Below are 18,971 nucleotides of genomic sequence, written 5' to 3'. Positions count from 1 at the left end.
CAGGCACACATGATGTAGACTGTAGCAGGACCCTGACTGTTTCTGCATGGAGTCATCAGGCACACATGATGTAGACTGTAGCAGGGCCCTGACTGTTTCTGCATGCAGTTGTCAGGCACACATGATGTAGACTGTAGACTGTAGCAGGGCCCTGACTGTATCTGCATGGAGTCATGAGGCACATGTGATGTAGACTGTAGCAGGACCCTGACTGTTTCTGTATGCAGTTGTCAGGCACACGTGATGTAGACTGTAGACTGTAGCAGGGCCCTGACTGTTTCTGCATGCAATTGTCAGGCACACATGATGTAGACTGTAGACTGTAGCAGGACCCTGACTGTATCTGCATGGAGTCATCAGGCACACATGATGTAGTCGTAGCAGGACCCTGACTGTTTCTGCATGCAGTTGTCAGGCGCATGTGATGTAGACTGTAGACTGTAGCAGGACCCTGACTGTTTCTGTATGCAGTTGTCAGGCACACGTGATGTAGACTGTAGACTGTAGCAGGACCCTGACTGTATCTGCATGCAGTTGTCAGGCACACGTGATGTAGACTGTAGCAGGGCCCTGACTGTATCTGCATGGTCATCAGGCACACATGATATAGACTGTAGACTGTATCAGGACCCTGACTGTTTCTGCATGCAGTTGTCAGGCACACATGATGTAGACTGTAGACTGTAGCAGGACCCTGACTGTTTCTGCATGCAGTTGTCAGGCACACATGATGTAGACTGTAGACTGTAGCAGGACCCTGACTGTTTCTGCATGCAGTTGTCAGGCACACGTGGTGTAGACTGTAGACTGTAGCAGGACCCTGACTGTATCTGCATGGAGTCATCAGGCACATGTGATGTAGACTGTAGCAGGGCCCTGACTGTATCTGCATGGAGTCATCAGGCACACATGATGTAGTCGTAGCAGGACCCTGACTGTTTCTGCATGCAGTTGTCAGGCACACGTGATGTAGACTGTAGACTGTAGCAGGACCCTCACTGTTTCTGTATGCAGTTGTCAGGCGCATGTGATGTAGACTGTAGACTGTAGCAGGACCCTGACTGTTTCTGCATGCAGTTGTCAGGCACACGTGATGTAGACTGTAGACTGTAGCAGGACCCTGACTGTTTCTGCATGCAGTTGTCAGGCACACGTGATGTAGACTGTAGCAGGGCCCTGACTGTATCTGCATGGTCATCAGGCACACATGATGTAGTCGTAGCAGGACCCTGACTTACCTTCATGCAGTTGTCTGGCACATGGGTTTCAGGGCAGCTCCCTCTTTGCTCTTTTACAATTGAGACTTAATTGTCCTGAATATTAGTTCTCTAAAAATGTGCTGTGAGGGATTTCAACCCAGTGCAAGTTTTGCCACTTGAGCAACTTTGTAATTTTGGTTTGAAGCAGGAATTTCAAACTTCTTGGCCCAATCTCTTACGTATCACTCTGTTCTCATATCTTCTGCTGATACAGTGATACTTGAGAGTGAGTTTGTCCCGTATTCTGGGAGTTAACAGTGCTGCTGACCTGTAATGTTTCCTGAGAGCCTCTGTAAATCTTTGGATCCATCTGGTTGATCCCGCCTGCTTTACCACAGTGACTGCCCATCTTTGCTGCCCTCTTGCCGGCGTAATCTCTGCCAGCTCTCACCTCCTGGTGGTCAGGTGTGGGGGCCCTCGGGGCTGCCAGGAACGTTTCAGATTTCAAATCAGGAAGGACGTAGACTCTTAGCCCTTTACCTCCACGTGGAGAACAGTGGTGTTTGCTGGCGGGAGGGGTGTGAGGTGGAGGACCGAGCGTTTGGAGCAGGAGTCAGGACACAGTGGGAGGGGGAGTGCAGGGGTCAGGCCAGGACGGATGCCGGCAGGGCAGGGCTGCGTCTCGTCGGCACTTGACGCTAATGTGAGAAGAGTCTCATCCATCAGTGGAGTGTCTCGTTTTCCAGTTGTATGTCAGGGAACGTGATTTACAGAAATAAACATATAGCAGGACCCTACATGTATTTTTTCCTAGCCCATGTCTATTTCTCATATCTTCCTGGTTAGATTCTAAATGTTGTCAGGAAGTTGTGCCTGGCCATCTCTGGCACTGGACCCATGGTAGGTATAGACATACAGTAGCACCAAAATCCTGAATTAGTCATTGAAATGCTCACGCCACAGTTTGAATTACACTCAGCCTATCAGAAAGTAATGAAGGTTACAAGACATTTTTTTGTCTCTAAAATTTACTGTATATCAGAATGTTGTAATGTTGTATTGATTAGTGCCATTAAATAACCATGGTTTTTTGTTCTTTTTTCTTTTCATGTTGTGAAGAAGAAAGAAGATTGGATATAGATGAGAAACCCCTGGTGGTGCAGCTGAACTGGAATAAAGATGACCGAGAGGGGAGGTTCGTCCTTAAGAACGAGAACGATGCCATTCCTGCGAAGGTGAGAGCCGGGGGCCTCGCTGATGCTGTTCCAGGGCTGCCTCTGATCGGGGGTCACGGGGCTCATTCGCTTCTTTGATTCTCTCCCTAAACTGCGCTTTCACCTTCCTCCTGGAAAGTACTGTAAGAGTAGCCCAGCTTCATACTCTATTTCACGGAATAATCCCAAGTATTATTCTCTCCTTTTCAAAGGATTACGTAAGCTGTTGTCACTCAGAGACTTCATGATCAAGGAATCAGCTTCAGGTTTTTTTCCCTTAAATTATAAAGTCAAAATATGTTTTAATAAGAATCAGAAGGGAAAATAAAACTTGAAAAACCTATTTATATGTGAACTTTCAGATACAACTTAATAGTAAGGCATGTTTAAGACCTTTTTCGTATTATTATGTGGAAAGTTAAAACTTCGTAAAGTTCCTTGAGTTTCTTTGGGTGCTGTAATAGAGTGAGTCTAAAACTTTCTTGGCTAGTAGGACATCCGGAATTCCTGTGCTGCTGTTCTTTTCATGTGGAATACTGTGAAATACAGATATAGCTTTAAAACGATTATAATTCTATTTCAAATCAGGTGGCCTCTTACAGACTAGAATTCAGTGTTGACAGGTGACAGCAAAGGCAGAGGTTAAGGGTATTTTGAGAAAAATCTTGCATTTAATTTTCCCCAGTAGATCTGGGGAAAGGGCCGATGTTTGCCTCTGGCAGCAGTTTTCACAGTGTCTGTGTGACTTCAGCGTCCCATGTGGAAGATCCAGACACACAGCTGTGCTCCCAGGACTTGTCGCCTTTGCAATGGACACGTACGAAATGAGAACGGACAACCTTTTTCTGCCAGAGGAGCCTGGCGGGCTACAGCCCGTGGGGTCAAAAAGAGTCAGACACGGCTGAGCGACTAAGCACATGACTTCGGCTGGTGTGCCTTTTGGTGGGGCCCCAGGTCCCACTCGGTGGGTAGTGGAGCCCTTCTTAGGGTCGGGACGACTGGACACGGCCCAGGCAGCTTGCACAGAGACGGAGGTGCTTGCTGGCACAGCTGAAGGCAGTTTTCTTTCCCCATAAAATAATCTTTTATTTTTTTTGATTTTTTTACCAGCCAGCCTGTTAAGTCATATAAAAAATAATTTGTTTCTGTGTCTTCTGCAGGCAGGTCATGTTATAAATTAAGAATAAGCAATAAATAAATAAATAAATAAATAAAATCTGGAAAAGCAATTAGAAGTTTTTGTATAAACACAATACTTACAACTTTGCTTCATAAAAGCCAATTTTTTAGAGTTATTCTTGACCTTTCTTCTGACTTAAACCAAACATCTATAAGATAATGTTTCAAATGGTTATTTCAGTATTTCCATTAGGTTCCATTTATTTGTTACTAATTATCTGGATTTTTATTTATTAAAAATGATAAACAAGCTGGTGTGATTCCCATCCCAATTTTCTTACTGGGTTTGGGTTTTCTTATGTGCTTGCTTCCTTGGTTATTGGTTTGAATTTAGGTGAAATTTTCACTCGGTGAAATGAGATCTTGAGTATGTAAGTGTGCATCAGTACACTCACATACCTGTCGGCACAGTCAGGACAAAGACCATCTCTCATCCCAGGCCTTCCCTGTCCCAGTGGCTGTTTCCGGCTATAGCGTGTGAGATGTGGTTAGATCCCCATAGATGGCTCTATGTGATTCTGTGTCATAGCAGTGGAGTGATAATGTTGCTTTTATCAGAAGGCTCAGAGTAACGGACCTGAAAAGCAGGAAAAAGAAGGTGTTATCCAGAACTTCAAGAGAACTCTCTCAAAGAAGGAAAAGAAGGAAAAAAAGAAGAGAGAAAAAGAAGCAGTGAGACAGGCGTCTGATAAAGATGATAGACCTTTCCCTGGGGATGACATGTAAGTTAATCTCAGAAATATTCCTGTTTCTTTGTGTTCTAAGCCAAATGTTTTTAATGCAGCAGGCCTCCTTAAACTCCCAGATAAACGGGAGAGGGGTGACTTCAGCTCAGTGACCGGCGTGCCGAGGGGAGCTGGGCGTCTGCTGAGCAGCACGGGTTGCTGACACTGCCCGTCTGCGGTGCTTGCTTATCTAGAGTGGGGAACCCGCGAACGGGGCTGCCTTTCCCGGTGAACCACAGGGTCAGATTCTCACCATCCCTGCCTGCCTTCCCTTCCCTCACTGCTGTTTTGGTCGTGAAGGCAGCAGTGGTTTCTCAGACATCTCGGATACGCTTAACACCTGAACGGAGGTTGGCAAGACTGGTGAGAAAAGCTGGTTGTCCCCGGCACAGGTCAGAGGCACCATCGGGCCCACCCAACCCCTCTCCTTCCTTAACTGTACACCGGCCCCGGCACAGGTGTGCTCACCTGTCTGAAGGGACTTGCGCCTCTGGCCTCGGAGCCGAGTGGGTAACAGAAAGGAGGCGTGAGGAGAACCCGGCCTCTTCTCTTCATGAAGTCTCCTGGCCTCGGCGTAGCCTCATCGGTTTTCAGCTCAGACAGTTCATTACATCATCAGGTGCTTTTTCCGAGGCCGCCTCGTTGTCTTGGTGTTGACTGCATCCACTCCAGTGAATGTCCTTGTTTCTACAATTTTGAGGACTCGTTTGAATGTTTCCTGAGGAAATATTCTAGAGGAATTGCTCAGAGACACTGTGGCATGCTTGTGTTGCCAGACAAGGGTCTCCAGCCCACGGGCCCCTCATGCCTCCCTTAGAACTACCAAGTGTGACACAGCAGTGTCTGATCCCTGCAGTGTTTGTGAGCATCAGTGAATGCAGCTTGCTTTACCATTAACAAGGCCGTTGTCTTTGCATGCTTGTTAACCGTTTATGTGCTTCTGTTGCAGTGACCTCTTCAAGTCTTTTCCCATATTTTGATTGATTCTAAGTGTTCCATGTGTCTTGAGGATGTTAACCATTTGTCAGTGAAGGATGTTTACTTTAGAGTGGAGTTGGAGCCTGTTGTGGATTGCATCAGAGTCGATTTAGATCTTAATCTGTTAGGCAGAGATGCCTGTGTGATGAGCATGAACTTGAGTATAGTATGTTACATTGTAAGGCTCTACTCAGTGTATTTATGCGAGAGGAGGAACTTGTTGCTCACATATGAAAAATATCAAGGAAGAGGAGAGTTTAAAACTTAGGCTGTAGCCATTCTGTTAATTTAGTGTACAGGATGATCAATTACTTGTGTTAAGAAAGTAAGCTACTTAAAATGAGTTAAGTTCAACTTGATTCAGAGCGTGACTGATTTAATGAAATTATTTTATGATTTCTATGACATCTTTAAAGTATATTTATCAAAATTTAGTCAAGTATATTAGTCTTACCTAAATATTTAGTTATCAACTCATTATTCTATACAGTTGACTCACTGTAGGAACTTTCGGAGCTATTTCCTTTTCCAGTCTTTAAGTTGTTAAAGAATCATGCCGCGTGAGTTCTTGCAAGACTTACTGGGTCACAAACAGTTGGACATGATTGAGTGACTGAGCATGCATACATAATTTGAAGACAGATTTTTGCTAAAGTATATTCAGTTCTTTATTTCTTGTGGTTGCAATGCTGTATCACTTATTTAATCTCTTTGAGGTAGAGAAACCTTGTAGAAATAACTGAAATGTATTTTCTTTTAGTTTTATTAATGAAGACTCCATTAAGCTCTGTAAACTCAACTATACAATTTTAATTAGGAGTTTCTGCCTAGTTCTGCGGTTTAGTTTGTACCGAGAGAAACTTCATCTGTCGTAATTAGACCAGGGCAGGGCAGAGCTGCTCAGGGTTCAGGAGCGGCTGGAGGCCGCGCGCCGTGTGAGTCTGGTGAGCGGCGAGCCTGCCTCTAATGTCATACCTGCAGTGTCTTGTTACTCTCCCCTCTCCCCACAGTGAGAATTCTCGCCTCGCCGCCGAGGTCTACAAAGACATGCCTGAGACCAGCTTTACGCGAACCATCTCCAACCCCGAGGTGGTCATGAAGCGGCGGCGGCAGCAGAAGCTGGAGAGGAGGATGCAGGAGTTCCGGAGCTCGGACGGGCGGCCGGACTCGGGTACGGGGCCCGCGCCGCGCCCGCTTATACCTGACGCGAGTGCTGCCGTCTAGTGACGCGCCTGACGTGCGCCGTCTTCTAGTGACGCGTGTGACGCGCGCCGTCAGCTAGTGACGCGCCTGACGTGTGCTGTGCCCGCTACTGCGCTTGACGCGAGTGCTGCCGTCTAGGGACGCGCCTGACGCGCACCGTCTTCTAGTGACGCGTCTGACGCGCGCCGTCAGCTAGTGACGCTCCTGACGTGTGCTGTGCCCGCTACTGCGCTTGACGTGAGTGCTGCAGTCTAGTGATGTGCCTGACGCGAGTGCTGCCGTCTAGTGACGCGCCTGACGTGCGCCGTCTTCTAGTGACGCGTCTGACGCGTGCCGTCAGCTAGTGACGCGCCTGACGTGTGCTGTGCCCGCTACTGCGCTTGACGCGAGTGCTGCTGTCTAGGGACGCGCCTGACGCGCACCGTCTTCTAGTGACGCGCCTGACGCTGCTCTTGACGCGAGTGTTATCTAGTGACGTGCCTGATGTGTGCGAATAGCTGTGGTAAAGTCATGAGTTAGTTATTGAGTAGTTTCACTTGTTAGGAAATAGTAGATGATCGTTTGTTTCAGAAACTCTGTATTAGAAGGCTGTGTCACTGATGCGGCATTTGCTGAAAATGTCCGACCTGGTATGTCGTCACCTCTGGCTCTCCTACAGGGTCACGTTGAGTCGTGCGTTGTCAGCCTTTCCTGTGACGATTAGGGCCCTTACGAACTGAGTCTTCATTATGTGTTTTGTGGGAATTGTAGTGTCGGTGACTCAGAAAACTTGGGGCTGAGAGACTTATTCTATAAATAATTTAATAGGTGGCTTTTGAGACCTATCCTGTTTTGTTCCAGCAGAGATTTGAAATGACTTTAAAATATATGCATTGCAAAAGAAGGAGAAAGAAGAGAGGAACTACAAAGATGAGGAAGGAAAAATGTGAAAGTTTTAGGGAAAACGTGGGAAAAGTGCAAGCTAGGGGCTTATCAGTAGAAAGCTTCCAGTCTAGCCCAGGCCTCAAATCGGGGTGGTTGCTCTGAGAGCGGAGTAGAGGGTCCACATGAGGGGAAGCGGGCGCCTGCGTCAGACTCGAGTGCAGTCCTGGAAGGGCTGACTGACTAAGCGGTCATGGACAGCGGCCATAAGGAGAGAAAGGAGGGGTAAGCGCCAGCAGAGGAAAGGAAGGGAGCCAGCACCTGGCGGGGCTTTTCTGAGGAGGGGAGCCCTTCAGGATGACACCCTGTTTGCAGCTGGATGACTGTGGGTCTGCAGGGTGAAGGGACGTCTGGAGGGGAAGCTGGATTCACTTGTGTGTCTTGGGAGGAGCTGCCAGGTTGGTGACTGAGAACCAGTCAGCAGTGTCACTGGGCATGCAGGAGCATTGGTTGCAGGTAATACAGACCTGGAAGGAAGGCCGTTGCTGACGGGTAGACAGAGGAAACAGAACAGACCTCTGGAGGATGAGGAGGAGAAACAGCAAACATCCAGGAGAGGAGAGCTTGTCTGCTCAAGGGATGGTTGGTGTCCAAGGAACCTGTGCAAACTTAAACCCTGAGAAACCAGAGATTGTTGGTAGAACAGCTGTTTGTGTTAATACTAAGACAGACAAATAGAGTAAGTTGAAGTGTTCTGTCGGTCTGTTTCTAATAAGTAACTTAGAGAAACGTATCTCTATGATCTCCGTGTCTGCTGAGTTGGTGTGGTGATGCCACGGCGGGAAGGTCCCTGAGAGGAACGAAGAATCTGTCATTCTCCTGTCTGTTAGCCTCAGGATGCTCCCCCAGGCTCTCATGAGGAGCTCACACACACTGTCCGACTCCCCTCACAGCAGGTCAGAAGTCATCACTTGTAGCAAGCTCTGGCGCTGCACCTTGGAGAGTATTTTTAGCACTCAGGTGTATTTACTCTCTGATGCCTCCCAGGTGTGAGTGACCTCAGAATGCCTGTGGGGTCAGCCCTTCCACCTCAGTTTCCTATGAACAGCCTTGGGAGCCGCGTGTGCTGCCCTGGATCCTTCCGCTGTGTGGGCCACGCTTTGTACATCTTCCCAGTGGGGGAACGATCCTCCCTTAGCTTTAGAACTGAAACGTGTGTTTACACAGACAGGTTATAGTTGCCAGCAGGAGTTTTAAGATGTTAGCTTCTCTCCTGTCTCTCCCTCCTCAGGGATTAGGGAGGTGTGTGTTTCTGTTGTGCTGATTCTGTGGTATTATGCTTTTACAGTGAAAACCTCTTAAATCAGACTGTAGCCATTTGTCTGTCTGTTGACCTGTCCCTGGATGAGTTGAGTGTTAGGCTCCCTGGTGCTGTTGTGTTCCCGTCAGGCCCCCTCCCCACGCCTGCTCAGATCAGCTTCATACAGTCAGGGGCTCACGTACAGACACGTGCGAGTGAATGAGTGCATTAGCATCTTGGATTTGTATCCCTTTATCATTATTGCTGCCCCCACTTTCTTGTCGTTTGTTTGCATGAATTGTCTTTCTCTGTCCCCTCATTTTCTGTCGGTTTGTGTCTTTAGCTCTGAAGGAAGTTTCTTATAAGCAGCATGTGGATGGTTCTTGTTTTTTACATAATCAGCCGTCCTGTGTTTTTTGATTGTAACATTTAGTCCTTTGCCATTCGAAGTAATTACTGATAGGCATGTACTTACTGCCTTGTTATTACTCGGTTTCTGCTCGTGCACAGTTTTCCTCTGTTCATTTCTTTGTTTCTTCCCTTGTGTTCTGTGGATTTTCTTTAGTGGTGTTCTCGTGTTTCCTTCTTTCTAGTGTTTGTGTTTATTGTAGGTTTTTGTGGACACATACATCCATATACATTGGTTTATATCTACTTGTGTTAAACTAGCAGTCGTTTAAGTTCAGACATATTCTAAAAGATCTACATTTTTTCCTTCCCCTTCTTGTTAGTTTTCCCCCCTTAATTTCTACTCTTTACAAGCTGTTGAAAGCCTGTGGCAGTGACCGGTCCATGCTGTGTCCTCATTCTTGAGCTGGGCGGGGGGGGGTGGGGGGGGGTGTGCTTCATCCCCGTGAGTCTGTAGATAGCTTGCCCCCTGGCCCACGTCAGCAGGTCTGCATTCTAATGCTGGCCTGGACTTGCTGATTATCTTAGGAAACCAGCATTATTTTATTGTTGTCAGGTTGTCATGATGCAGTGTGTGCCAGACTTGTGTGCAAAGGGTGCGAGAAGCATTCAATAGCCAGAATAACTGCATTAGAATTCAGCAGACTCAGGGAGTCACAGAAGTTTAGAGTTTGCGTCGAAGTGCATAGATCTTTATTCTCACTCTGTAACTCAAAGGTGGGACACGAAGCCCAAGGAAACATGCCCCCCCCCCCCGCCCAGGTCCCCTGTCATGGGGGCATGGTGCCTCACCTGACTTGCACACCTGCTAGGAGTCTTTCATCTAGACTAAAATTGTAGGGCTTAAAAATCTTGTAAGTAGAAAGCAGATTATGACACCAGAAAAGCAATAATACAGCATGTAAAAGAGTCCATTAAAGAGAAACATACAAAGAAGAGAACCTCAGGGTATCCGTATTGCTCTGCTCTAGTTCACTATTTTTCCTCCCAAATGAGTTCACAGGTAGAAGGGACAGGTTTCGGACTGTTGGTCAGGAAGTCGAGGAACTGGGGAAGGTCGGTGTCTAGCTCGGTGCCGGTGAGGAAGTGGGAAGGCAGGTGAAGAGGGTGTAGTGCTGAGGACGCTCCAGAAGGAAAGGAGGGTCTCTTCCTTTCCGTCCTTTACTGAGAGCGGATGTGAAAGCCACGTGGGCTCGAGGCGCGGACACACGCAGCCTTACCACACAGAACTGTTTCTCACTCACTCTGGCTAAGGGTCCCTGGGCCAGCATGGCCCTGCCATGAGTGTCGTTTAACAGGAAGTGGGGCTGCAATTTGTGTACAACTTTCTGTTGTGGGAGTAAAATAAAAGTTGTGCTTAAAGATGTCAAACTTTTTTTTCAGGCGGAACATTGAGAATTTACGCAGATAGTTTAAAACCAAATATTCCCTACAAGACGATCCTGCTGTCCACTACAGACCCTGCGGACTTCGCTGTGGCAGAAGCCTTGGAGAAGTATGGCCTGGAGAAGGAGAACCCCAGGGACTACTGCATCGCCCGTGTGAGTGCTCCCAGGTCACGCGGGCCCAGATTTGGCACTCCTGTGGACAGATGCGCTTTAGATGGAGTCGAATATAGGCTGACTTTCTCCCTCCTGTATCGTTAGAATCTGGTAAACTGAGACTGTGCGTGCATATGTATAAAAGACAACATTCTCCCTCCATTACAAAAGTAGTTTGTGTTTCTGTTTGTTATAAACTAAGTATAAAAAGACAAATTGAAGAAGGTAAAAATTCTCTGTAGTTCTAGTACCAAAGGATAAGCGCTATTTACATTTTCATACATCCCCTTCTGATTTTTATTTAGCATATATACTAATATATAGGTAACAATTTTAGTAAAATCTGCTTTAGTGATTTTTTTCTTATCGTAACGACTCAACATTTAAATAAATTTTGGTTTGCTATTTGTTACTAACCAACATTTGGTTGATAGACTTGGTTGCCATCCATAATTTCTTGGAGATAAAGATTGCGTCTTTGACCCTCATTCTCAAGAGATAACAGTGAAATTTTATACCTCAGAATTGATTTGCTCACACTAAGTAAAATCAAGCAGATTTTTTTCTTACAAGACAAACTTTCTGGTAAATCCTTCACCTTTAAGTCAGTCCCAAGTAGGTATTAGCTTCTTTGTAACCATTATTTCTGTCAGAGTCTCATTGAAAGTAGATTTTAAAAGGTATCCTCCTTTCTTTCATCTTAGCGATTGATTGTTAAATAATCAAAGGGTGGTAGTCTTAGTTTGTCCTCCCACAGGATTATTTCGGAATACTTAAAGTGCAATATGTTACATGTATTAAAGTTCATAGCACTGTCAGCTTTGGCAAGTCAGCACAGTGACCCCCTCAGAAGCTTCCTTGTGCCTCTATTTCTACTGTGTGTTTCATTATGTGGGTGTCTCATAGTTTGTTCATCCATCACCTGTTGATGGGATTTGCGTTGTTTTCAGTTTTTAACTCCTACAGTAAAACTGCTGTGAGCATCCATTGCAGGTCTTCTCGTAGAAGTACTTCTCTTCGTGAATAAAGACTCAGGAGAGGGCTCAGTCCCACAGGAGGCACATGTGTGCTTGTTCAGCATGGCTGTACCACTCACACCTCCACACACGTTGACGAGAGGTCCCGTTGACGTGTCCCGCATGGATATACCACTTACACCTCCACACACGTAGACGAGAGGTCCCGTTGACGTGTTCAGCATGGTTATACCACCTACACCTCCACACATGTAGACGAGAGGTCCCGTTGACGTGTTCAGCATGGTTATACCACCTACACCTCCACACATGTAGATGAGAGGTCCTGTTGACGTGTTCAGCATGGTTATACCACTCACACCTCCACACACGTAGATAAGAGATCCCGTTGACGTGTCCAGCATGGATATACCACTTACACCTCTACACGCATAGACGAGAGATCCCGTTGACGTGTTCAGCATGGATATACCACTTACACCTCCACACACACGTAGACGAGAGATCCCATTGACGTGTTCAGCATGGCTATACCACTTATACCTACAGACACATAGACGAGAGATCCTGTTGCCCTCTCTGTACCCATCTTTCATTCGGTTGATCATCTACCTGTTAGCCATTCTGATGGGTGTAGTTGTATCTCACTGTGGAAAAATCTTACATTTCCCTGATGATCCAAATAGTCCTACATGTGATACATAGTCTGTGAATGTTTTTTCCCAGTCTGTGGCCTGGCTTGCCTTTTCATTTTTAAAGTGGTATCTTTCAGTGATTAAAATTGTTAAAGTCTAACTTGCTAATATTTTAGCATTTATATTTTTTTATTCTCTATGAGAATTTGCTCCCTCCAAGGTTGTGAACACTTTTATCTGTGTTTTATTTTAGGAGTGTCATAGCTTTAGGTCTTACATTGGGGCTGAATGTTCCGTTTCAAGGTAACGTCTGTGTGTGGTATGAGGTTAGAGTTGCTTCTGTGCAGACACCCAGGTGACCCAGTGCTTTGGCACCTTTGTGGAAAATCAGTTGGCTGTATATATATTTGGTTCTAATTCTGGAATCTGATGTTTCGTTTATATATCTTGTATCTTTTTGCCATTATCAAACTGTATTGATTACTGTAGATTATGGTAAGTCTTTTAAAATCATATAAAGTCCCTATTGCACTTTTTCCTTTTGCTTTAATAGATTGCTTTGGTTATTCTAGCTTATTTGCATTTACACATAAGCTTTAGAATCAGCCTATCAATTTCTGCATAAAACCAGCTGGAACTGTGGGTGGGTCTGCACTGCCTGTGTCGACGACTCAGAACCCCAGCAGAGTTCAGTCTTTGGAGCTGTGAGCTGAGTGCTGTCTGCTCTGAGCTCTCAGCAGTGCTGGTAGTGTTGCTCCAGAGGGAGTTAAATAAGAGGCCTTGCTTGAGTTTTATGGCTTTTTTCTTTTTGTTGTAAAGCTGAGAATCTATATTCTGTTGGAAAAATCATTTGCTAGATCTATAATGTTATGAATAAAGCCCAGTGTTCAGCTGAAAATAGATAAGAAGACAGACGTTTTTATCCCATTGAGATGACAGTAAAGGGATAAAAACCCTATGTAAATGCTCAAGAACAAAGGGAGCAAGAAAAGAGATGGCAGGAGTTGTGAACGCAGTCCTCCCATCCAACTACTCACCAAGTCCGACCCTGCTTAGCTTCCGAGACCAGGCGCATTCAGGGTGGTGTGGCCGTAGACACAAATGCAATTCTGAAGACCTGAAGGAGGCGTGACCTGCAGAGGGGCCTGCGTTCCAGCCCAGGGAGACTCAGGAGTGCGGGGCTCCCGCAGTTCCCCAGGCAGTACTGAAAACCGTCTGAAGACAGGTTGTCCTGGAAGTTGTTTCAGGGCGTAGCCTCCACCAGCCTGCACCCCCCGTTCTGACTACCCTGTCAGCTCCCCTTCCGAAGGCCACGATCACACTGCGAGATTGGGGGTCCTGGCACAGCAAGGTCTTCACCACAAGCAGGGGGGTGGAGGGAGGCTGCGTCCTGAGTACCGGCAGCCAGAAGATGAGCGATTCCTTCCAGATGGTGCCGGCTCTCAGGGAAGAGCAGTCTGTATGTACTCTGACCTTTGGACATCCTGGTTCACTAGCGGCCACCCTCCCCGGAACCACCCGCTCTCCCTGGACTCACCGTCAGTGTGAGAGGATGACCCAGACTCAACAGATGTCGGAAAATGCCTTTAAAGTGAAAGACAGACCAACCCGAGCAGATGAGAGAACCTGAGATAAAAGAGACAAAGTAGATGGAGCAAAGCTGAGGCTCGAGACAGAGGGCTGGCTGGTACTCGGGGGGATGGACCAGAGTGCTGTGGGAGGAGCCTGCAGAGAGGGGCGGGAGGTGGCGTGAAGGCCGTCTGCAGAGGGCAGAGAGACAGGAGATAGGGAAATTTAGGGTCTCCTGACGGGGGGTCAGCTACAAAGAGCAACAGCAAGTGGAGAGAGAGGAATAACACTAGTGTGTCTCCCAGACCTGAAGGAGTTGGGTTGTTTTGGTCCTTTTTCCTCATACTTCTGGTTAATAGCTGCTGTGGAAAGTGCCTGAGGATAAAAGCAGTAAAGCAGTGCTGTGAATAGAGTGTGCACTGCTGAACAGGGGCCTGACTCTTTTCCACCTGGGCCTAGCAGGCTGTGACCCCGAAGGCTGGAGCTAGCCACCATTGCCTGACTCTTGGGGCTGAGGCTCAGGTGTCTGCCAGGGGAGCGTTTCTAGTGTGTGTAAGTCTGATCAGTGATTCTCAGTTCCATGAAGCTGCGTTTGGGAGACTGTGTGGTAGTAGACTTCATGATGTGTTTTCTCCTTTCCTTAATTTCCACCTGATTTTATTGATGAAAATGAGAAAATGAAAGAGCACCTTATTCAGAGTCATGAAATTATATAGTACTTTCTTTGGGCTTTTTCTGACAGTCTCTTTGCAATCATTTGATGATTTCTTTTGAGGGTCGCGTAGTTTGGGGTTTTTGTTCTAAATACTATGTTCTTGAGCAGTATTTTCTTTTTTTCCCTGCTAGTTTAGGCAGAATGAGTTAGGGGTTGATGATTGCTTTTAGCCTTGAGTTAGAAATCCTTTGCTCTCTTGCCGTCTCACTGGTTGTGTGATATAAGGCTGTTTCATATTCATTCAGTCATCTGTTGTGTCTCTTCAGTGAGTTATTCAGTGCATAGGTAGGTTCCTCTTCCTTGTTAGATACTGTGCTAACTGTGTTAGATTCTATGTCAGGTCAAAGCTAAGACCTGCCTTCAATGAGTTCCTAGTAAAGGGAGACAGGCGGAGAATGAGAAATGTAGGCGGTCTGCGCGAGCACGGTAGTCAGGGAAGGCTCCCTGGAGGAGTTGCCCCCGAGCCGAGGGGTAACGGGGCACTCACTGGACCCCAGAGCTGGGGGGCGCCTTGCAGGTGCAGTGCAGCGTGGGGTCTCATGGCCTGGCGGAGAATCCGGAGAGGTTCCGAGAGACTTGCTCTCTGAGGCCACGTGGCAGAATGTGAGACCGAAGAGACAAGTGCGAATCAGACCCTGGAGCAGCGTGTGTTCCAAGCCCAGGATGCTACATTTAGTACAAGACACTATGAGGAAATATCAGTTAGCTTAGTGTAAGGGTGTGTTGTATTAGTAATAAACTTGTCTTTTTAGGGTAATCTGTAGCAGTGTAGAGAGAAGTTTTACGGTTCTGTAGACATCCAAGTCACTTGGTATATGCACATATGATGTAAATGGGCATAATGTCTCTTAGAACATTATTGAATTAACTCGAGGTTGAAAACAATCTCCAGGTGCCAGTGACTGGCTTTGTTTTCTGTAGTCATGTGTTGGTTGGTGTTGAGAGATGGGCTGGAACTCAGCAGGGCATTGGAGACTGAGCCCTGGTCACTGGCTCTTTTCTCTCTGTTATGGGTGGTTTTCTCTAATGATTACGAAAATTGCTTGCTGTTAAAACGGAATAAAAAGTAATACAGTGCTACAGATGTGTGAGTATCGTGCATGCAGTACCTTAAAGCCCTTGTTGAATGAATGACTGTGTACTGCATCTAAACTATCTGATTATAATTTAATCATAATATGAATTTTGTATAAGAAAAGGAAAGCTGGTCTCTTCTGCGGCTGCTCTGTGATGGTTCTCCTGCAGAGGACGTGTTAGATGAAACTGCCTTGTTAACACCAGTGTGATAGTGGAAGGTAGGCTGTGGACCAGCGGGTCTGTGATGATGCAGTCATCTTTCTTTAAGAACCTCCTACAGGTTGAGCTTTGCAGGCAGTCCTGCCGACAGAACGTGTCAGGGAGCAGACCTGACTAGCGTTTGGGGCGGGACAGAGGGGCAGGCCAGTAACAGCAGTCTGGTCAGCGGGCTGAGGTTTTTGTTGGAAACTTTTCCCTCACTTTTGTCCATGTTTTTCAGGATTGTTTATAGTGTTTGAAAAATTCAGTTCTACAGTGACTTTTTATTTCCTCAAAAACAAAAAATTCTTCTAAATACCCGCTGATTCACTTTTGGGTGTAGTCACAGTTAATTGTTATTCCCTCTTAGGTCATGCTTCCTCCTGGAGCCCAGCATTCTGATGAAAAAGGTGCTAAAGAAGTTATCCTTGATGATGATGAGTGTCCTTTACAGATCTTCAGGGAATGGCCAAGTGACAGAGGTAAAGAGAGATTATATTTGTTAAGGAATTAGCTCTGGGATACGTGATAGGTTAGGGTCTAGCCTGGTGGAAGAGGCAGGAGGTGTGTGTGGCCATGTCTCTTGAGGACTGTGCGCTGGGCCGTCTTCCACCTCCTTCCGGGACTTGCTGGGGGCAGCTAGCTGGGGCCTCCTAGCTGGTCCCCTCTTCCCGAGGCTGCTCTGTGCCAGGTGGGTCTGGCAGGGGGTTGGCACAGACCATCACGCAGCAGGGCCACTGTGGCCTGCAGAAGCCCGGGCCAGAGCACCTTGTCAGGTCGTGAGGGGCTGTCACCTGTTGGCACCTGGTTCCTTCCCTGCTGACCAGACGGACTGGTGACGTGTGGACAGGCTCGTCGTAATAGGGAAGATAACTTCAACCCTAGATGCTGTCTAATCCTTTAGTCATTTTGTATAAGGAATCCAGACCTTTCCACCGCGCAGACAATTTCTCCTGATTATTTTGGAGCAGTGTGTTTTTGATGAGAGAACAGTTTTCTTGCTTTCAGATATGCTTCTTAAGCTGACTGTTGCTCAATGGAGGACCTTCGCGTTGATGAAGACGTGAAAACTTACTGCCAGTTAATCCTGACATATTTGAATGTAGATTGATACTTTTAAACTATACTTGCTTAGTACTTTTTCTTGACAGTATGAAGTTAAACTTTATTAAAGTCAAATTGCTCCTAATTGTGAGTTAATTCAGTTGAATTAAGAATATATGTGTATATGTATTAATGTGCGCCTATGTTACTACATGTGTGTATGGACGTATTGATCATAGGGTTGTTTGCCAATAGAAGCAGTTATTCTGAAATAGGTTGTTTTTCAAGCATATGACATGTTTGCATAATTGTTAATTTAAACTGCTTTGGGGAAATTGCTTACTAGAGTTTTCAAGAACACAAAGTTAAATTACATGGGCTTTTCTTGATTATGCCTTGGGCAATGGCGTGCAACGCTAAGTCGCTTCAGTTGTGTCCGACTCTTTGCGCCCCCATGGACGGTAGTCCTCCAGGCTCCTCTGTCCATGGGATTCTCCAGGCAAGAACACTGGAGTGGGCTGCTGTTTCCTCCTCCAGGGGATCTTCCCAGCCCAGGGATCAAACCAAGTCTCCTGCATCTCCCGTATTGGCAGGTGGATTCTTCACCACTAGAGCCACCTCGGGAGATGTGAAATTGCATTTTCGTGATGAACCTTGAGCAGTTGATGGTCGATCAGCTGTCCATCAACATTCACTTGACTTGGTTGATAACTCACAGTGTTTCTATTCTAGGGATTTTAGTCTTTCAGTTGAAGAGGAGGCCGCCAGACCACATCCCAAAGAAAAGTAAGAAGCATGCAGACGGGAAGCCCCTGCAGGGGAAGGAGAGAGCCGATGGGTCGGCCTACGGCTCCGCGCTGCCCCCCGAGAAGCTGCCCTACCTCGTGGAGCTGAGCCCGGGTGAGCGGCCACACCGGGCGTGCTGCGCTTGTGGTGAACGTTACGCGAATAGCCTGTCTTTTGCTTGACATCCTTTTTTTTTTTTTTCCAGACCATTTATTTATTTTTTTATGTAGCATCATAAGATGGTATTTATTAAAAAACAAAAACTCTTAAGATCATAGGATATATATATTCATGCATAAGAATAAACTTCACATGCACAAAAATGGCTATTGTAAAACAAAATCTTACATAGTGAATATAGAGAGTTTTTGAGTCATTTAAATGATCTACTCCCTTAAAAAATTTTTTTTTCCCAAAACAAGCTTGTAAAATACTTAAGCTACTAAAAATCAGGAAACTCAGGGCAAACTCTTCTCAGGACAGATTTTCTAGAGGCAGGTGTGTGTGTATGTGTCACACTGTTGCTCAGTGTATGAACGTCCTAAAGAATGTCTGAACTTAGCTGTATATCTAAGAAGCCCATGTGTAAGAGGAAGGGTATGTGCTTAGTTTTAAATGATAATAGACTAAGTTTATATTTGGGTCAGCCTTCTAAATGGTGTGTTTGTTGAGCTCTCTCACAAAGTTAAAGCTGTTGTTACAAGTTAGCCACCAGGTAGAGAAGTGCATTGACTTTCTTAAAATGTCTTACACACACACGTTGTTATATAATGTACTTAATCTGCTTACATACTTGATACGTGTGTGACACATGTATCATTTAGGTAAACTGCGTCATTTCTGTTTATTTGGTTAAAATGGTGCCGTGTGACCTGTACCGTAAAATGCTATCAAGGACAGAGTTGACCCTCCCACCCAGAGCTTCTTTTAAATGAAGCCTAGTAAGTAATCCTAGAAAAAGTTAGCTAAAAGCAAACTGTTATGTAGACAGCCTGTGGATCCTTGGGCAGGAGGTGTGTTTTGCTCTTTGATTCCTGCGTGTTTGTTTCTCCTTATAGAATTACGGCTCACTAATGGTGGGCCGTGGTCCCTGTGGTGTCTGCTGGGTTGTGTGGTGTTGATACAGGGAAAATGGCAGCTATTTTGACTGACCGTGTAGTTTATAGTCTGTGGCCCTGTGCTGCAGGCCGTAGCTTCTACGTCTGAAGGTTTTTTAAAATTGATTAGCTGTTTGTGGGGAAATGTGAGTATTGCTCTGTCTCTGAGTTCTCTGGCTGAAAGGTTCATGGACACTTTGGTTTGGAAACCTGACGTGTCTGGCGTCCGGGTGTGAGGATTGGTTCTCAGATGTGTGCAGCAGTG

The 18,971-nt window shown here is 46.1% G+C and overlaps 1 protein-coding gene across 13 annotated transcripts in view; it reads left to right on the top strand.

Annotated features, from left to right (window-relative positions):
• The window catches only part of AFDN (afadin, adherens junction formation factor), a 110,744-nt gene that overhangs the window by 32,651 nt on the left and 59,122 nt on the right, over nt 1-18,971 (top strand). For 6 of the 13 annotated variants that reach the window (XM_065930985.1, XM_065930984.1, XM_065930980.1 and 3 more), the window contains exons 3-8: nt 2,319-2,434; nt 4,151-4,314; nt 6,306-6,466; nt 10,451-10,608; nt 16,150-16,261; nt 17,556-17,723. In XM_065930985.1, the coding sequence (XP_065787057.1) occupies nt 2,319-2,434; nt 4,151-4,314; nt 6,306-6,466; nt 10,451-10,608; nt 16,150-16,261; nt 17,556-17,723 (879 nt within the window). The remainder of the gene's footprint in view (nt 1-2,318; nt 2,435-4,150; nt 4,315-6,305; nt 6,467-10,450; nt 10,609-16,149; nt 16,262-17,555; nt 17,724-18,971) is intronic. The other 7 variants (XM_065930988.1, XM_065930987.1, XM_065930983.1 and 4 more) reach the window with 3 other exon arrangements.

The sequence above is a fragment of the Muntiacus reevesi genome, chromosome 3 (assembly GCF_963930625.1).
Source record: "Muntiacus reevesi chromosome 3, mMunRee1.1, whole genome shotgun sequence".
Taxonomy (NCBI): domain Eukaryota; kingdom Metazoa; phylum Chordata; class Mammalia; order Artiodactyla; family Cervidae; genus Muntiacus; species Muntiacus reevesi.
This window is presented reverse-complemented; position numbering and strand designations above follow the sequence as displayed.